Source organism: Sander vitreus, chromosome 22, assembly GCF_031162955.1.
Source record: "Sander vitreus isolate 19-12246 chromosome 22, sanVit1, whole genome shotgun sequence".
NCBI lineage: Eukaryota > Metazoa > Chordata > Actinopteri > Perciformes > Percidae > Sander > Sander vitreus.
The window spans coordinates 15,649,150-15,669,011 of record NC_135876.1 but is presented as its reverse complement, the minus strand read 5'-3'; the positions used below and the strand labels follow the sequence as shown (position 1 = coordinate 15,669,011).

Here is a 19,862-nt window from a genome sequence, read left to right as displayed (position 1 = left end):
TCTGGAAACCAAATTTCACCTGTTAGAAGTAAACATGGAAGTGAACGGACCATGTGTGAATGACACCACATTACCATGGACCCAAAACAGTGAACAAAAGCATGCTAACCCACGGCTAATGAGCACCAACAAGACTACAAAGAAACAGGAGGGCTGTGGAACGGGTAATAAATCAACAAGGGATAGTCCTCCCTGGAACTCTTTTGGTGCAAAGCCTAAGAGTAAATCATTTTCCTGGGAAATGGGAGGACGACTAACGTGCAGGGCACAGCGCCCTGAAATTTGTAATATGAACGGCTGGCCTGCATTATCATCCAGACAGAGCGCCTCTTCAACCCCTGTACTCAGTAGGACACAGCCGTGGACAGCTGCAAAAAAGACAATTAGCAACAAAATGCCTCCCCAACAATCGAGTGTGCAACTGGATAACAGATTTGTTCCTCTGCTGCAGCACCCTGGACATCCATCTGATGACCTGGATTGCGTGTCAATGTCACACAGCAGGGTAAGGACTGAGAGCAATTCAAAAAGTAAAAAGCTACAGGGAAAGCAAACGACTGGGCCTCAAACTCTGATTGTGGGTGACTCTGCTGTAAAAGATGTAAAAAGCAGTAAAAACACCAAAATACTCTGTTTTCCCAAAGACATGGTGTCTGACCTGGCCCAAAGAATCCTGGATATCGTGGCAGCACACCCAACTGTGAAGAACATTATACTGCATATAGGGTCACATGATGTTGTAAAGCAATTGCAGAAACGGGACTTCGACACAAATCTGCTGAACACAGTCAGCTGCCTAAACGCGGAGGTGTTTATCAGTGGCCCTCTACCACCAGTCAGAAGAGGAGCTGAGGGATTCAGCAGACTGTTGGCACTATACAAACAGCTTCCAACTGCATGTACAGTCCATTCTCTGCAGTTCATTGAAAATGTTAACATTTTCGGGCACCGCAGACATCTTTTTAAAGCAGATGGACTTTTCCTTAACAAGCCAGGAGTAAAGTTGTTCACCTCTAACTTACTTTACTTTCTGCGCCACACATCTGCTCCCTCAGTCAAGGATACGAGACAAAACAAATCTAAACAAGAGGAAGACATAACAAAGCACAGCAGTGATTCACCACAGCCCCCACCTGAGCAAAGATTTGACCATGGGAGATACGAGAAATCTCAACCCCCCTCTTCACCCGTCCAACACTCCTCAAACTCCCTCACCCTTTCCCTGCTTTCCCCCATCCCCATGTTGGGAGTTCACTGACCAGATGAAGCAGCTGGTAGATGCTGAAACCAAGTTTGCCCCCCTTCCTTCTCCCCCGTCGTTCGCCCCCGGCCAAAAGTAAAACGCCAGGCACCTCTGCCAGGATGGCAGCTAACTCCTCCTCCCAAGACTGATAAGGATGCTTGTGTACGAAATACAACAAGCTTTAACTGATAAATGGCGGGTCCAGGCTGCATGCCTAGTGGCACTCATGACTCTTTCCAGGACAAGCCTGGGCCCTGTGTATTAAATTCTTCCTCAATTTATGTTGTGATAGGTAATCGAAAAAGAATGGTGAATCCGCTAAGTAAGAAGAAGCACTTAACTGCAAACTTAGCAAATTTAGCATCCATTCCTCGTCAGCCACAGCCTATCCCAAAAAATGAGACAGATAATTATTTTAACACACTAACACTTACACACACTTACTAAACGTCAGGTCTTTGGCAGGAAAATCATTTTTAATCAATGATTTTATTATTAAGCATAATCTTGATTTTATGTTTTTAACTGAAACATGGTTGGACCATAATAACGGTGGTGCTGTTCTTATCGAGTCAGCTCCCCCTAATATAACTTAGTATGGAAAATTATGGACAAATATGGAAAGGTTGTTTCTTTTGAATATGTGGCTCTTCAGCTAAGGTCCTCCCCTCAAGCTATATTTCTAAATATCTACAGGCCACCTAAATACTGTGCAACCTTCTTCGATTACTTTACTGAACTGCTGTCTATAATCTGTATTAACTTTGACTGTGTAATTATTGCTGGTGATTTCAACACTCATGTTGACAACCCCCAGGACAGAGGGACCAAAGAACTGTGTTGTGTTTTTGAGAACTATGGACTGACTCAGCATGTAACGGAGCCCACATACAATAAGGGGCACACTCTGGACTTGATTATCTCCAAGGGTCTAAACATTTCCAAAGTTGTGGTGACTGACGTTGCTCTCTCTGATCATTCCTGTGTTTTCTTTAACGGCACTATCTCGGTGCCCAAAAGTGTTCAAACAAAAGGTAATCAGAAAAAGGTATATCACTGAAAACACCGGTGAAACATTCATTTAGATTTTCTCCTCCACACCCGCCCTCTCTGGGGTCTCAGTCACTGAGCTTGTAGATAATTTCAACTGTAAAATTACAAATGTTATTGATGCCATTGCTCCCACTAACGTCAAAGCTGTCTCTGGTAAGAAAAGATCTCCATGGAGAAATGTTATACTGGTCAGAACAGAAAAAAAAGAGTGTGTCGAAAAGCTGAACGCAGGTGGCGAAAAACTAATCTCCAGGTTCATTATAATAACTATAAAGAGAGACTTCGCATTTATAATTTGGAACTGAGGACTGCAAGGCGGTCCTTCTTCTCTGACATTATCGCCAGAAACAAAAATAATTCACTTGCTTTGTTTGCCACTGTCGATAAGTTAACAAATCCTCCAGTACCAGTAGCATCTGAACTTTTATCTACCAAGGCCTGTAATGAATTTGCCTCCTTCTTCAAAGACAAAATTCAGAAAATTAGACAATCAGTGTCTCCATAAATTAAAAAATAAATAAATAAGTTACCATAGTTATGCGGACGACACACAAATTTATATAACCTTAATGTCTGGGGACTATAGTCCAATACAAAAACTGACTAAGTGCAGTGAACAAATTAACTACTCGATGTGCCAGAACTTTCTTAAATTAAATGAAGAAAAAACTGAGGTGGTTGTTTTTAGAGCAAAAGAGGAACAATTAAAAGTCAGCGCTCAGCTCCAAAGAACAATGTTAAAACAGACAAAGCCAGAAATCTTGGTGTAATTATGGACTCAGACCTGAATTTCAACAGCCACATTAAGACAATAACAAAGTCAGCCTATTACCACCTTAAGAATAAACTAACCACAACAAACTCCCAGAAAACTGCAGGTCTGCCGCAACTCTCAGTTCTTTTAAATCAAGGCTGAAGACCTTTCTTTTTGATGTTGCCTTTCTTTAAATAATTGTTCATTTCTTATACTGAAGTTGCATTGTTGAAACTGTATAACAATCTATATAAGCATATAAAGAGAAATTAAACAGTAAGACCGGTGGGACCGGCCCGTTCTGGGAACAATTGCGGGTGGATTACGTGTATAAAGCAACGGCTTATACATTGTCCAGGGCTCTAGAGTGCGACCAATTTGTAAGGGTGCGACTAAGATTTTTCCTAGGTCGCACCGGTGCACCTAACGTCCTTGCATCCGCTGCCTCTCCATGAACGAAGCGATGTCGTTTATATCGATATGGTTTAATGTTGCGTTACATGACCCATTCCTTCTGTAAAGCCGTGCCTGTGTTTGGATCTCTCCTCCGCGCAGCCCCGCCCCCATTCACGCACACACGGCTCACCTGCAACATGGAGAGACATAGCGCCGCCGGTCCACATGCTGACATTTGTCTACAGTTTTAATTGTTATTAACACAGCTGTATATTGTTAAGTATGAGAGGGAAACCTGTATTAGTACCAGTGTTTCCGCTGGTAACTCTCTGTTATTGCGGCCGCCATGGCGAAAAACACATTAGAAATTATTAAATGCAACTAACTTCAGTTCGTTGAGTAGGCTAATAGCGTGTGAGACGGAGCCTGCTGGAACTGGGCGAGAGATGTGACCCGCCAGAATATCATAGTTCATAATGATGAGCGCAGTGACGATACAGACATTTCATAGCCTACACAAGACGTGTGTAACGCCGCTGACCCGCCAAAGTGCATTCGACCCGTGCTGGACCCATTCATAATGAGTCAGCCGTCACTCCATGAGTAACAAAACAGAGTTAAAAAAAATACAGAGCTATATATTGTGTATCGCCATTCAGCGTTAACGGCGACGCAAGGAAAAATTTGGGTGCACCTAAATTTTGTGTTGGTGCACCTAAATAAAAAAAGTTAGGCGCACCAGTGCAACCAAGGCAAAAAGTTAGTCTGAAGCCCTGTTGTCCCATACTAGCACCATAAAATCTCGTATTTTATTTGCTTTTATATTTTTAGCTGTTATTAACTGCTCTTTAATATTTAAATTTCTTATACTGCACTGTAACTTTTATTCTTTTATTTTAATTGTTTTTTTTGCAAAGCACTTTGAATTGCCCTGTTGCTGAAATGTGCTATACAAATAAAGCTGCCTTGCCTTGCCGTGCTGCCGCTAGGGTGCGTCTAGATTTCTAGGCTAGAGAAATCTGCTAGTAATCTCTAGAAATGATCTTCAATGCACACGTATAGGCTTACACAATATTTATTTCCCACTGGTTACTTTCACAGACTTCTGGATGAGAACAGGGAGCGAGGACTGGAAAAAGCCATCAATCACATTTCTGGTCAAAATCAGCAACAGCTCAATTCCCACTATCAGAGCAAAAACTGACACCTGGTGTATGCTAGGGCTGAATGATTTTGGAAAATAATCTAACTGCATTTTTTTCACCAATATTGCGATTGCAATTTAATATGCGATTATTTTTTAAGCTCTTTGTCTTCTGTATTATTCAACAAAGACAAGCAATAAATCATTGTATAGTATGAACAACACAAGATTAGATAGATTAAACAAACTGTTCTTTCCTGGAGGACAGGCCTGTATGTGATGATGAAATTAGGTGATGCATGAATTTATATGAATGACATCTTTTATTTAACTACTTCAATCACAGTAGTATATTGAGCACTGACCAAGCCTGATGTATGAAGGTCAGAAACAAATCACATAGACTAAAGTGCAGATTGCAGAAATATAAAAACAAATATGTGGCTTTACCACACTTAGTAGTATTTAGATTATTATTTACTGTAATAAAACATATGTAAACGTGGATTGCACTTTTAAAACACAGAGTATTTTTTTTACAGCGCACACAGAGGAGCTGCCTCCAGCCCCACCCCCTCATGAAGTTGCGTGCCGCGTGCATGAGAGTGTCAATGTTGCACTTGTTCAGAGAGGCTATCGTTACGTTAGTAGTAGCATGCTGCTGCTGGTCTTGTCGTAGGATTAACTGTACTAACAAAACTGTTGAAAGTTCCCAAACATCATTTATCAGAGTCTGGTTGTTACCCCTCCCCGTGGCAGTCTCCTCCACTCCATATCTTTATAACGGAGCTAGCTAACTGGAGCTAACCGCTAATCAGAGCTAATAGTTGCTAACTGAGCCTTCAGTTCTGCGTGCCTGCCCTGTATCCATTAACTGCATGTATGGACTCGAGCCCGAATAAAACCCTTCATTTTATTAGAATGGCTGTAAAAGTTTTAAACTACAACTCAAGAGTTGTTTGAATGACAGAAATCTGCTCAAGGTACGGCGTAGCGTTAGCGTGCCAAGTTGATGCTTTCTCTGTGGAGTGCAGACTGATTTGCTCTCGCAAGTCACGTGACCAAATCACAGCCTTTGCAATTAGGAAATTGCGTTTTAACATATTGCGATATTATTGCAAATATTATTGCAAATGCGATTAATCGTTCAGCCCTAGTGTATGCTCTGGAAAAAAAGGGTTACTGACAGCTACCATGTGATTTTGTCCTAGAGCGTGCCCAAGCCAAATAGTTCTTTTTCCCTGATTTATAGCTATATAAAAAAAAAAAAAAAACACAAGCCACATACCGCACCTGATCATCTCTATGTGCAGGGAAGAGCTTCATATAATCCTTTCACCGTTGAGCTAAATTGTAATTCACGTCATCATACAATAAATGATGTGGCGAGCTGGGGTACAAGATTGCACTGAGGGTATAAAGACACCATACAGCCTTCAGGAAGATGTCCCACAGGGGTCTAATTGTTTCCTGGCAGTAAGTGGAGTCCTCCTTCAGAGAGTCCGGAGAACTAGAATAGTGTTTGAAGTGACAGGGATGATTGGAGGAGGGCTCGGAGAAAACGAGTAATGAAAAGCAGAGGTAAAACTAAGAGACAAAGCCCTAAATGAAATATTGTGCTGTGAGGGCATAGCTCCCTTTGATCACACACAAAGAAAAGTAACAAGGTAACAAAAATGTTCCAAGGCCAACTGAACTCTCATTTAGTCATCCCTTTTCGTAGTAAAAAAAAAAAAAATGTCAATGTGTTTTTAAAATGTACTGTTCATCGTTTTTTAATTGTTAAATCAAAGAAAGAAGGATGAGCATTCCTAATTTTCCATCTCAGTCGGCTGGAAGGGCATGTCGGTTTCTGTGTTTGATTGACAGGCTGCTGAGTGGCGGTGTTACGTAGTAGAGAACGAGAGACAAAGTAAATAAACTAGCGCTGTAGCCTGAATGTCAACGGCAGACAGCGTGTTGATACTGGTATTCAAGAGTGACGACCACACCAGCATCTAACTCGACCGATTTGCAGGTATGTTTACATGCTGTTTAATGTGCTGTAGCTGAGCAGCTAAGTTAATTAGCTATCAAGCTTGCAAACTGATGCAAGCAGTGCACTTTCCCCCACTGAATGTTTGCTTGGTTGCTCGTTCAACAAGCTACGATGCAGGACAAGACGTGTGTTCCTGTTTCTAAGTTTGATAAGAAGGAGACTTTTGCAGGAAAGGGTCTGTGGCTCTTGTGCGTTGTATAGCTGCTGTCTGGCTCAGTGACGTCTGCTCTGTCTATGATAGAACGTTAACTGCTATATGTAAGATTTGATTGGCTGTAGCAGACAAAAAAGAATGCAATATCAGTTGGACTTTCAATCTAATATGCATTTACTTGGCAATGTTGTGTGTGTCTTACCAGGAGTTCGTCCATACTGGTCTGGCACTTCTCGAGGTTGATACGCTTGATGGCCACCTTCTCCTTGCGTGGTAAACAGTAGGCTGCTTGAACCACTGCTGTGGCACCACTCCCTAAAACAGACGGGAAAACAGATTATCTGGTTGATTATAATTCTATATAATATTAGTCATCTCAGGCATTACAAGACTGTGAGTGCTGTTGTGGAACCCAACTTTGGCCCATAAAGCACATTCACTTGAGGTTATATTAACATCCTTAGGCTGTCCGGCCTTCTTTTTTAATAGTTTGACCCTTCCTATACCCTATCTACACCCAAAAATAATAGCTACTGTAGGATAATAAACCTAACTTAAACTAAAAGTTCAAGATGGTAAAGCAGAGTTGTGTTTTGACAGTTCATCCGATTTCTCTTTGGCACAGCTTAACTGTCTGTTTATCAATTATGAATCAGCTTTCCCAAATCCTGCCTGATGAAGCGGGTCTGATAGGGGCCGGTGACTCTGCTAAACGAGACATCCCCAGGAGGCTTCAGTAAGCGGTTTATGCCACAGAGGACCAAAACTGGGTACTTGTACTGTTTAGAAGGTTCCCTCTTTACATCCTTGGCACAATTTGAAGATCTTGTTCATTGAAAACTGGCAATTATTCTTTACAGCACCGATACCACAATCCAGAACATGGCGGTAGCTCTAAAACCAGGAGGACTCAAGGAACCAAAGGTTTATAGGTCACATACAAGTAATAAAATTAAAAAAAGGATAAATACAAATGAAAAACAAATGTATGCATTGTAACCGATTGCAACTGAACAATATTGCTGATCAATACTACTCATCCATACTTTTTCATGTCCATTTTATAAACTTTTTAAGACCTGGACACTTTAAATCAGTATTGGATCATAGCATCAGTGGGAAGTCTAACCACCACAACTACTATTTTGATGTAGAAGCAAACAATACATAGATTACAAACTGATTAAATCTTAAATCCTACAACAGTGGGCTAATCTTTATTTTGAATAACGTGTGATCGTCAGAGCAAAAGCTTTATTATCCTCCCCAGGAGAGGTACGCCTGCTGTTCCTGCTTTGTGTACACACACACACACACACACACACACACACACACACACACACACACACACACACACACACACACACACACACACACACACACACACACACACACACACACACACACACACACACACACACACACACACACACACACACACACACACACACACACACACACACACACAGCTGGGAACCCATTGTCCTCTGGCAACAGGCTTTGGTGAGTCGGCCCGCCATCCAGTAAGCTTTTCCTAACCTCCTGTGCCCTCTTCTTAGCTATGCCCAAATATTAACAAAGTGCTCATTGTTTGGAGTTTTCATTGAGCCAGTGGAGTATGGAGATTTCAAAAGGGCTATATTAAAGAAAAAGAAATTATTTTAATTAAGAAGTAAAGCCGTCACTGGGGATGTGACCGCTTTTTATTTAACCGTTTTCATTCAAGATAATTATGACTTCAGGCTATATGAGAGAAGCAGAGAACAAAAAAGCATAAACCTATTCAATATAGCTGAGACTGAGATTAACTACAAACTCTTGATCTCTAAAATAATCCAATAAAATTGCAATTTCCTTGTAATTTCCTGTAATTGATAGACTGCATCGGTCACTTATACACCATCAGTCGTATACTCTGTGTGAAAGCCTACTTCCTACAGCTGCAGTGGGTGCCATCTATTGACTGGCAACCTCTGATGATGTGTAGTTGGCCTTGCTCAACTCTCCAGCGTCCAAGTACTCACAGATCACACCACCATTGCTCAAAACTAAGGGGCTGAACAGAGCTGTAAATATATCCTCCAGCCCCTTCCCACCACCTCCACCTCCAGCAATACCAAACAAGCCTCTGGAGGCTGGCCAGTGATGGGGAGCACAGCCCTAGCTGGACCACTGGGAGCCAGTTGCCCTGTGCACACTGGAGTGTAAATTCCTCCACACAAATAAACAGTCAGTCGTCAGGGGTGGCTGGACAAGCTGGAGAGCATAAGTGCTTTTGTGTGTGTGTGTGTGTGTGTGTGTGTGTGTGTGTGTGTGTGTGTGTGTGTGTGTGTGTGTGTGTGTGTGTGTGTGTGTGTGTGATTGCAGCAGGCAAGGTCAAGGGGCACCAATGCTCTGCAAGCCAATTAGACTGAAGAAGCCCAATCTACCAGCCAGTCGGGACCTTGCGTTAATATAGACCTGATGCTCTTTGATATTTGCTACTTCTAAGCTTAGCACAAGGTCTTTCAGCCTAAAGTAGTCATGTATCTACTATGGTATCCAGTTACATGATTGTTAAATACTTCACAAGGCCTTTGAGGTTTTAACCAAAGCTGTAAGTTGAGTAATTATGCTATGATGCACATAAGTCGCTCTTATCTTATAAAATAAGCCACACATCGTCACAGCTCTGGCATTCTCACAGACATCTTCCTCACCATTTCTCCCATTTCTATCCCAATGGGAGGAAGCACACAAAAGAGTCATCCTCACAAAAGGCAAATACTACAGTAGTAGGCCAACATCTAATATGTTCAACAGTCTGGCACATATATAAAGGCTGCATATCAAGCAGTAGCTGTGTTTCTTTTCTTCCTTTTTTGTAAATTACTTAATAAATGAACAGATTACAAACAGAACAGCTGTCAGCTCTTTACAAATACAGATAAAAAACGACTTCAAAGTTCTTCAAATATTCTCCAGAGGCATAGCAACAACATTTAACTTGTTTTGGAAGTAGATGGCTAAATCAAATCTATATATTAAGTTACCACATTAGATGAAATCAAATGAAAATGATCCAGCTGTCAGATGAATGTGGTGTGTTGACGTAGCTGAACTTTTCCCTTTTTTTCCCCATTTCCATTTCAGATAACTACGTAAACAGCCTCGAGAAAAATATCACTAAACTAACTGCAGTATGCAGCTGTTCTTATTTCCTTGGGTGTGTCAGAAACAAAACAAAAAAACATGTCAAGAAGACCTTTTTTCAGCACACACACTGCAGATGACTCCTTTTTGTTTCCAGTAATTAACATGTATCATTATCCTAGCAATTCAGCAAGCAAGAGCTAGAACTGATCCCTGATCGGATTCTTATTATACATTTAGCTGCAAGTTTAAGTTTAGCTCTGTAATTTGTGTTGAAATGTGACTTTGTTCAGATTTATCATCTTGAACAACTTTTGTTTTTATATACGGGCTACAATCTGTTAAAGCTCTAGATGTCAAGGGCTATTTTAGATAGTGGAAGAAAAAAAAAACTGCAGACAGGGTGAGACGGTTTGATCCCTCCTGTGGGGGAAACATGGACAAAACAATCATATTTTAAAAAGCAGCCAATGTTTTCTGTAAGCATGTTTCCTCAAAACTCGTCAAGCTATGCATGGGAAGCCTTAGTTATGAGCATTGTACTATAGCCTGGCAATGTGGGAATGGGACATTCAAGAGTTTTGTTTTTTTTTCTTCACAAAGAACTGAACTGTTCAAGCCTAAACTCCAGTGAGGGCTTTGCCATTAACCTGTAAGTTGACATGTTTGCTCTTTAGGGAGTTGACATCCAAGTATGGAATGTTTGCATTCCTTCTATATTCTGGTACATCTCTATGAAGTCTATTGAATAAGCAAGATAGCAAAACACAAAAGGAGAGTCAACAGAATAATAAGCTTACTTAGGACAACAGCATTACACTTAATTAAAATCATTAAAAGCGGCTCAAAGACCATTATAATACCAAGAGGCAATTTAAATCTCGAGGTCTCATTAAAGAGCGGCTACTCATGAGATGTAGACTCCAAATCAAATTATACGTAACATTATTGGCCAATATTTGCCACATGAAAAGGTGAAAATACTTGACTAGGTAAAGTCAAGTTCATTGTTTTTACATAGTGCCCAGCACAATAATATCTTATCAGATTAGCTTGTGTTTGAATTAGCTTTGTGTAGTAGGTCACCAGCAGAGTGGCAGCAGCTCCCAGTTTGTCTCTCCTGCCCTGACGTCCTTTCCTCTGCACACCTGGCTGATATTCCACACATTATTTAAAAAGGTACAAGAAGAAATGTCACACATAACTTGAAATCTCACCAGTAGCCTCTGCCTTAGTGTGTATTCTTCCAATATCCCAGGATGCAATGTTCTAAAAATGAATCTGGCCTACATTTTGAAGTGGACATTAAATTAGAGAAATGGTGGCCTAGGCGTTGCTTGCAATTGTGCTAAGTTTGCTAGAACATAACTGAAGTTTTAAACCATCGGAGTGCCAGGACGAGCAACAGGGAGGAAAACATGGTTGCCGGTGGATACAAACAGTGGGAGCAAAAAGTTTCCAGTCCACAGTTGCCAAAGCGAATGATCCAATGCCTGATCCAGAATGAGAACGCAAGCTGTACTTTGTTTTTCTTCCTATGGGCTCTGTCCAGTATGATCCAATGCTCAGTACGGTCAAATGAGTGGGTGTGAACCATATAATAACAAGTCCTCTTTCCCTGGGGAAGTTACCGAACAATAGCTCTGCTGGGCATGCTGCAGGGGCATCCTCAAAACGCCAACCTTCCAGCTGGGGAGAAGAGCTGTAGGCAACATCATACAGTATTTCCCCAACAGTTACTGTTAGAGTGGGGAGCAGAGGTGGGTTTAGGTCTGGGAGTCTGTTGTAGTAGTTTAGCTCAACTAGTGGCTACCTGTTAAAGGTTTTAAATGCTGCATACTCAAGTAGAGCTGAAACAATCAGTCTATCGATAAGTCCATCAACAGAAAAATAGTTGGCAACTACTTTGATAAAAAGCTACTTGAAGTGTTGGTCGGACAAAACCAGCAATGTGATGACATCGCCTTAGGGCTTTAGGCTTTTGTGATTCTATGTGGATTCCTTGCGCTGAGATTGTGCTGGGAAAACAAGAAGGTCTCATTGCTCTAGTTCAATGTCCATGTGCTGTACTGTACGTTCTGGTGGGATAATAACCGACTGTGAGAAAAAACCCAGCAATGCTACCTGGCACTGCAATCAGCGAAAGTCTATTTATATTAACTTTCTAATACAAACAGTAGCCTGTACTAATTTGGTAATTTGAAGTAACCTACTCTAAACTACATTTGTGTTTACCCACCCTCCCCGAATACACACTCCAAAACACCACCACAGCCCACTCGACTGTTGTGCAGCCTCGAGAACATGCCATTCAAACATGAACCCACATTACTGACTTAAAGTTGTGTTAGCAGGGCTGGGTATCGTTCAAAAACTTTCAGTACCTGTACCGATACCAATACTGTGACTTTGATACCGGTTCCTAAACGATACGAGTTTTTCCTGCGAGTCTCAATGACTCTATGACAGCCAATCACAAACATTATTAGATCTTGGTAGAAGCATGCTGTATGCTTATTGGCTCACTGACTGATCCCGATTTACTCCTAAAAGGTAATGAAATTGGGTATTGAATGACAAGGCATTTTTCGATACTCGATACTTTAGAGGCAATTCGGTCGCTGCCTAAAACGTATTGGGTTCTGTATCCAGCCCTATGTGTTAGTAATATGGGTAATTAAGCAAAGACTGTCTGAGAGGGCAGAGAGAGAGAAAGCTCCACAGACTGTTTGCTAGGTTTAATAGAACAGAAGCAGATGCCAAACAGGAGGAGTTTTCTTGTTTAACTTATGTTCACAAGCAGCCTGGGAACTTGCTGATTTAGATGATATAAAAGGAAGTCCGACTCTTTCAGATTTAAGAGCGCAACTGGTATCCAGCTTTTGGTAATTTATCAAACGAGGTAAAGAAACAAGGCTGACTGCACAATTCATTTCCAAAGCTTAACTGATAATCATGATCTTTTGCCCTAAGCATGCTGCAGACCTATACCTATGCTAAGAATTTGTGTCACAAACTGCATAGGAAATACCACAGAACTGATTTCTCTACAAGAGGGGCATTATCTGTGTCCATGCTAAATGGCAGGGTGTTATCTTGTGGGGTGCCTCATATCACATTTTCCAAGAAACGTAGAAATAGGTAAAAGTTAAATCCAAGTCTTTAATATATATATATATATATATATATATATATATATATATATATATATACACAAAAAGGTTAATTTATTGCCTGCAGAATGGACCCTCTATAAAACACACAGATTCCCTGTACAGGAAGCACGCATCACTTAGGTAAAGTAAACCAGAGGCACAAACTAACTGATTTGTGAGGACAATACTTTGCTTATATGTTAGACACTCCTTTTTATTCTCCTTTTTCCTCCTAAACAAAGTCAGCCAAAGGTAGGACAGGGTCAGGTATTTGTGGGGTGGTACATTTCAGAATTTCAAGTAAAAGCTGTCATTCCTCAGGCCAGCAAACCCCTAAGCCTTCCTCAGGACTCACCCAGGCTTGACCCTGCACAGGAAAGGTGTAATATATCTGTATGGCCGCATTTCTTCCAGTGTGACTGTCACACTAAAATAAATGTGGCCATACATACAAAGCACTTATTGTGTTATAAAAAGGAAACCTTCTAGACTAATATTAGCCTCAAAACTATTGAATATATAATATATAAAATGTGTGTACGTTTAATGTAGACTGGTTTGAACAAAAGTATTATTTATTCTGATGTTAACTCAACAAATTATCACATTACCTTTCCTATTTTCTGTGAGGGACATGGTAAGGAGCCGTCTAATACTGATTAATCCTCTCCAAAGAGCTCTGGCATAACTGGATTAATTCAGGCAGTAAATTGCCCAAAACAATACCCTACTCTGGGAAGGACCATGAAGTTTAATCTCTGGACTCTGCATTGGCAACACGAGTGTTTTGGAAAAAGTTCTGTTCTTGAATATCCAGTGTACTGTGTAAATAAATAAAGTCATGATAATTTAAATGTATAAATCTGAAAACATTTCCCCGACCCCCTGGCTGAGTGTCACGGACCCCTGGGGGTCCTTGGACCCCACTTTGAGAATCACTGATCTACAGTAACGATAGCTACATGGCTGATACTTTGCTTTAGCAAATCAAAAGATAACTTCGACTGTTATTTGTAGCTAATGTCACGTTCAGTTGAATATACCAACACTGACCAATTTAAATTACATATAGTTCAAATTCTTGTAATTTCATAGATACGACGCTCTCTATCCAGAATGTAAGAAATATTAAGCTAGCTGTTTACATTAATAACCGATTGCTCAATGAAAGCGGTTCTTTTCTAGAAAATAGTCAGTGTCTGACTAGACAGTAACGTTGCCGTTGTAACGCTCGTTTACGATTTCGGCATAGCTCCAGTGGACGGGGTAAGTTACCCGCTCTCACTGGAAACACTTCACTGACTACAAGTCACAACACCGCCCGGCTAGGACTGCCAAGTTGCCAAACGTGATGAACTTAACCTAGCTCCAGAGAAAGAAGATACCTTGCTTTACACTTGGAAGATATTAGAGCTTATGTAAACTGTGATAAGCAGACATTATCGGACTGTCGGTTAAAACAGACGTTAAGCTAACAAGCTAAGGATCACATACATACCAATCACCTCGTGTAGCTCATAATCATCTTTGTTGATGGACCAGGTTTGAGAGCTCAGGTCCTCCGACATGGCTGAGGAGTCTGCTGAGGCCGTGCTATCTGTAGAAAGATGGTGAATGCAAAGACTGTGCGTAAAAACAAGTCAAAGTAATCCAAACAGGACCAACAAGGGCGACACTTCCCCTTCTTTGCGAATCCTGCAGCACTCCTGTCATTCCCAAAGTTTGACACGAGCGTAGCAGCCCCGCCTACCGCATTCCTACTGAGCAAATGTGGACCTTCCCGGCGGACATATTGAGTGTGGCACGTTCTCCGGAATCCACTTTAGTTAGTAAAGAGACAATTATTATTGGCACTGGTTGGCTGAGCTAAACAGTGTCATACATACAGCGACTGTTTAAAACATTAGCTACACAAAGCCTTTAACTATATACATAATTAGGTGTCTGCATTTACTAATTACATACACAAAAAGTGTTTAAATATTGGGTAAAACATGCCCAAAAACGGATCAAGCCTTTGTGTACTTCCGCCACACTTGTAATGGCGGGCAGCTGAACTGTGGGAACTCATTGCCCAGACGTAGTCCTTGCAGGCATTCGTTCTTCTCATACAGAAAACTAAACGCATGTTTTGCTCAGAATACATCCATGAGATTATCACATCGCACTTTCAGCCCTTCCTCACCCAGAAAATGTAATTGATGGAGCACATTTAAGTATTAAATTGGCAAGTAATTGTTACCTGACAGGCTACACTCAGGGCATAAAACATTTCTAAAACAAAGTGTGTGAAAAGAGGCGTGTTGCTCCAGAACACCCCGTTCTCTCATTGGACAGTATCACATACTCTGCTCTATGATTGGATGTTCATGCATTAACTGTAAAATGAACTGGGGCAAAGTTTTTCTTTAAAGCATTCAATTAGCGACACCTCTGTTGGTTAATTTTATAACATGCAGGACTTGCCCAATGGCGACACATGCTGGAGAACATCAGACCATATTGTGCTTTCATGACTACAAATGCTTTTTAAGAAAAAGGAAACTGCCCTTGAAAAATGTGTTTAATTTATTTTGAGGAAATATAATTCAGACCATTTATTCAAGGTAAAATAAATTCATTTTATTAAACTGTTCAAAAGAGACCATATCAAAAGTACAAAATGTAGAGAAATCCTGGTGACAAAGAGAAAGTGAGAGAGAAAGGCAGGTGTCAGCAGTCAGTCAAATTTAACAAGTGTAAGAATCACAATATCTCTTCCTCTTGCGCTCCAATCTCATCTAGAGGTTGACTCATAAGAGGAAGTGGCCAGCGCAAAAAAAAAAAAAAGAGCTTTTACACAGCATTTAGTACATGCTACCCCCAATACGAACACATCCTCCTCGCCACTATACCTTGCATAAATACAAAACAGCTGCAGGTACAACTTATGTTATTTTTGAAACATAATTATGGCTGTGTGCAGTGAGAACTTTGCTGATATTTGGTATCCTTCTGCAGCTTGAGTTTCATAATGATAATATACAAAAATCACTATGTCATCTTGGAAACACAAATAGTAACACTATAATATATACTTTATACACACAGTAAATAATAAGTGTGTTCAGAAGCCACAAGGACATAGATCACAGCAATAGCACATACTTTAACCTGTGATGTTTGGTCATTGTCCAACATCGCCTTTGATGGAATGAAAAAAAACAAAAAACAATGAACTGCCTGGACCAAAATTATGGCAGAGAGAGAGCTTTGGCCAGCCGTACCCAAAACCAGGCCTGTGTGGGAGGCCGGGTGTAGTCACATATGGTAAGGAAGCGCAAAATGCTGGGGAACGGTTTTGCCATTGACTTGTACTTTACTGGAATAAGCCGTTTATTTCGAGCTCCTGAAACAGCAGAAATAATAAAAGGTAAGTTACAAGCATGCACAGGCATATGTCAGAAAAAGGAAGCTGTTTAACATAACAAAAATGTAACTTACCGGGACACAGGCTGAGAGCAAACTTGGTCTGAAAGTCACAGGCATCGCTTTCAAGGTATTCATCAGAAATCACCACCACCATCCTCTTACACCTGCACAGATGGTTACATATTATAGTGAATATAGAAATGAGGGACATTTTAGGACAGAACACTTTAATTTATTGCTCTCAGTTGGCATTCTAAATCTACATTGAAAATTGAACTGTAATTAGGAAAGTTTAGCTTCCTGCATCTGTGAACTTTCAATTTTCTTTTCGCCAGACAAGAGATTAATAGAGCCACAGAGAGTAGAATGTGGTCACTGGTGGGTGGAAACCTCATGACTCCAGATTTTCCCTTCTTTTTTTTTTCTATTGGTCACCCTTTACGTCAGTCAGTGGGTTTTAAAAATATTTAACCAATTACAAGTATTAAAAAGAGCTTGTGACTAAATATTGTAAGTCCATTAGATCTTCAAACTGTCGACAAAACCTCATAACTCCACCCATCCATCCTTTGGCTGCCCTGTTTTTTGTACTGGCCAAATCAACAGAATAGTCCTGGACATGGTTAGTTGCAGTGTCAATATCTCACCTCTTCTCTATGAGTTCACTAGTGATGGTCCATACACAGGAGCCGGGGAGGACATCTCTGTCGAACACGCACAGCTTCAGCTTGTACTCAGTCTGTTCCAGCTCGCGAATCATCTCATGGACAAACTCAAAGTCGCTCTGGCAGTAGCAGATGAAGGCATCAAACCGCTCAGGAGCACCTTGGATAGATAGATAGATAGATAGATAGATGGATGGATGGATAGATGGATAGATGGATAGATGGATAGATAGATAGAGATATATATATATAAAAATTCCACAGAAGCAAAACATGAGCATGATCAGGAAACCAGAAGACTGTGCTGTGTGCACTGAGCGGTGCAGTAGTGCAGCATGAGTGAAGTGGGATATGAGTCAGATGTGTTGTCAGATTAGGACACAAGTTGGAGCTTTTCCTGTGCGATAACGCTGCTATCACTATCTCAAGTCTGACTTTAGCAAAATACATAAGTTATCGCATATTTATGATATTTTTGCCATCACATGACATTTAGGGGGTTTGTCTGGAGAACATGACAGGCAGCATGGAATTGTTAAACAACAGAAAAAGCTATTTTTCACCATTGTGTTACCTCCTTATGTTATAGTTTTAACGACAAAAAGACCTTAAACGTACTCATTATACAAAATGGCCCAATTCAGAGTGTTATAATTAGAGCTGGGCGATATGGAGAAAATCAAATATCACAATATTTCGGACCAAACACCTCAATATCGATACTGTAGGGTTGACTACTGGCGCTTTCACTAAATATTTACACAATGAGATTTTTGACAAATACTCATCAGTAATGTGGAGATATATATATATATATATATATATATATATATATATATAAAGTGAGTAAAGGCAAATAATAAAAACAGCTAGAACAGTCTGGTAAATTCAGGAAATTACATCACTTTACAGCAATGCAGCCTTTAAAAAACAGGAAAAGACACCACTTACACATGATTGGATTATTATTAGGGTGCAGCTAATTATATATACGGGTAATTCATCATGTTTTATTTCACTTTTTTCTGAATATATATTTTGCGTGTGAAAAGTTAATCTGCAAAGAACCCATAACTACAGTGGTCAGATAAATGAAAATAAAAATACAATATTACAACAACGTAGAGCAGACTAGAAATACGCAAGTAAAGTATGAATACCTTGTTGTATAAGTTGTATTCAGTATTCATTCAGAATTATTAAGTACAGTAATTTTGTAAATGTACTTAGTTCATTTTTACCACTGCTTATTATGTCTGACCAGAATAAAAGGTTACATCCTGGATTTGAAGGTACTATGTTACCTTAAAAGGAGCACTACTGTGGCAACAATGCCATACAACTTGTTTAGAGAAGCAATGATTAGTTGCTGAATCGTGTAAAGTATGCGTTTGGTGTGTGGATTAGTTTTTCTTGATGAAAACAAAAATGAAGCCTATACAAATACTGACCGTCAGGGTCATCCTCCAGGGTGATACCAACTCTCTCTGGGGTGCGTGGGAAACAGCTGTCCACCTCCGGGACCTGAAGTGGGGGCTCAGCCTTCTTCCTCAGACTCTCACAATACTTCCTGACATCCTCATCTGGTACACAAAAGATGTACATGTGCAAACAACACATCAAGAAAGGTAGGGGAGATGTAGATTACCAGAAATGTATAGAAAGTGAACTGGCCTATCTGGAATTTATTTTAAGCACAAATTTGTAGCTGAAATGGAATTGTATGTTCAGCACAGGACATCAGAAACATGTGCAGAATACTTTTTGCAATATGGGAATTCAGGATGTGATTAATTTCCTGAAGTAGGCCTACAGGGACAGGACGGGCGATGAAAATATACTTTCGCTGTAAGTTAGTACGTGGTATGTGTTTGTATTAATGAGATAAGCATCTAAAAACTAAATCGAACTGACACCAACGCACCTATGAAAGGACGAAGATCCTTCACAATGTCACTTCTATCCACCTCGGACAGGATTGACAGCAGCTTCCCCACCGTCGCATCGGAGTCGCGGGCGTGCCAGTTCTCCAGGACCGTTTTAGTGGGGCTTTGTGACGTTTCGTGGTTCTTTATTTCCAGATAATTGAAGCCCATGGCCTCTGCAACAGCCATCCAGTCCGCGGCCACTGTGTTCTTGGGGTTCAGGTACAGAGCCAACTTTTTCCTCACAGTCACATTCAGTGCAATGAGAGGAATCGTCATCAAGTCAACTTCTGAATCGACACAAGCCATGTTCGAAAGTTTCCGGAGACGACAGGCTTTAGGTAAAACACAAAACGGCAAACATTGTAACGGAAGGCAGCGTGATACGAAGTAGCAAGTAATATCTGGTGGCCCACACAGCCTACCTGATAACAGAACCAGGAAGTGCTGTGGTAAATGCTGCGTCACAAGGGGGAAGAGGGGAGGAGTGGAGATGGTGTGTGTTTACACACACACACACACACACACACACACACACACACACACACACACACACACACACACACACACACACACACACACACACACCATTGCACAAAAAGCGTATTTCCACAAGACTATAGTTGTTATTGTACTGGCATTATCGGTTTGTTTGGAAAGAAACAGACTTATTTTTTATTGATGAGTGAAGGCTTGCAGCAGCGGTCATTACATAAATACATGGCGGAAAAATAATTGACTTTCTGTTCCCTTTTCTTGCCTACACTCCCAACTGTCCCTGAAAGCTTGGCT

The 19,862-nt window shown here is 40.7% G+C and overlaps 2 protein-coding genes across 3 annotated transcripts in view; both read right to left on the bottom strand.

The window, feature by feature from the left end:
• oxsr1b (oxidative stress responsive kinase 1b) overlaps nucleotides 1–15,058 on the bottom strand; it is a 52,179-nt gene extending 37,121 nt beyond the window's left edge. The window contains exons 1-2 of the mRNA XM_078280465.1: nucleotides 14,568–15,058; nucleotides 6,985–7,097 (exon numbers count right to left, since the gene is read on the bottom strand). Coding sequence (XP_078136591.1) covers nucleotides 6,985–7,097; nucleotides 14,568–14,637 — 183 coding nt within the window. The 5' untranslated portion in view covers nucleotides 14,638–15,058. The remainder of the gene's footprint in view (nucleotides 1–6,984; nucleotides 7,098–14,567) is intronic.
• Nucleotides 15,059–15,665: 607 nt separating this feature from the next.
• On the bottom strand, nucleotides 15,666–19,524 carry myd88 (MYD88 innate immune signal transduction adaptor). Of its 2 annotated transcripts, XR_013503827.1 has the most exons (6): nucleotides 19,070–19,478; nucleotides 18,597–18,728; nucleotides 17,128–17,305; nucleotides 16,553–16,644; nucleotides 16,217–16,457; nucleotides 15,666–15,744 (listed from the first exon to the last, which is right to left on the bottom strand). XR_013503827.1 is itself a non-coding variant. In XM_078280624.1 (5 exons), the coding sequence occupies exons 1-5, from the start codon at nucleotides 19,377–19,379 to the stop codon at nucleotides 16,303–16,305; spliced, it is 867 nt and encodes a 288-aa protein (XP_078136750.1). In that variant the 5' UTR covers nucleotides 19,380–19,524; the 3' UTR covers nucleotides 15,666–16,302. The 2 variants fall into 2 exon arrangements, 1 of the variants encoding a protein (XP_078136750.1); XM_078280624.1 differs by having other exon boundaries at nucleotides 15,666–16,457; nucleotides 19,070–19,524.
• Nucleotides 19,525–19,862: the final 338 nt, after the last annotated feature.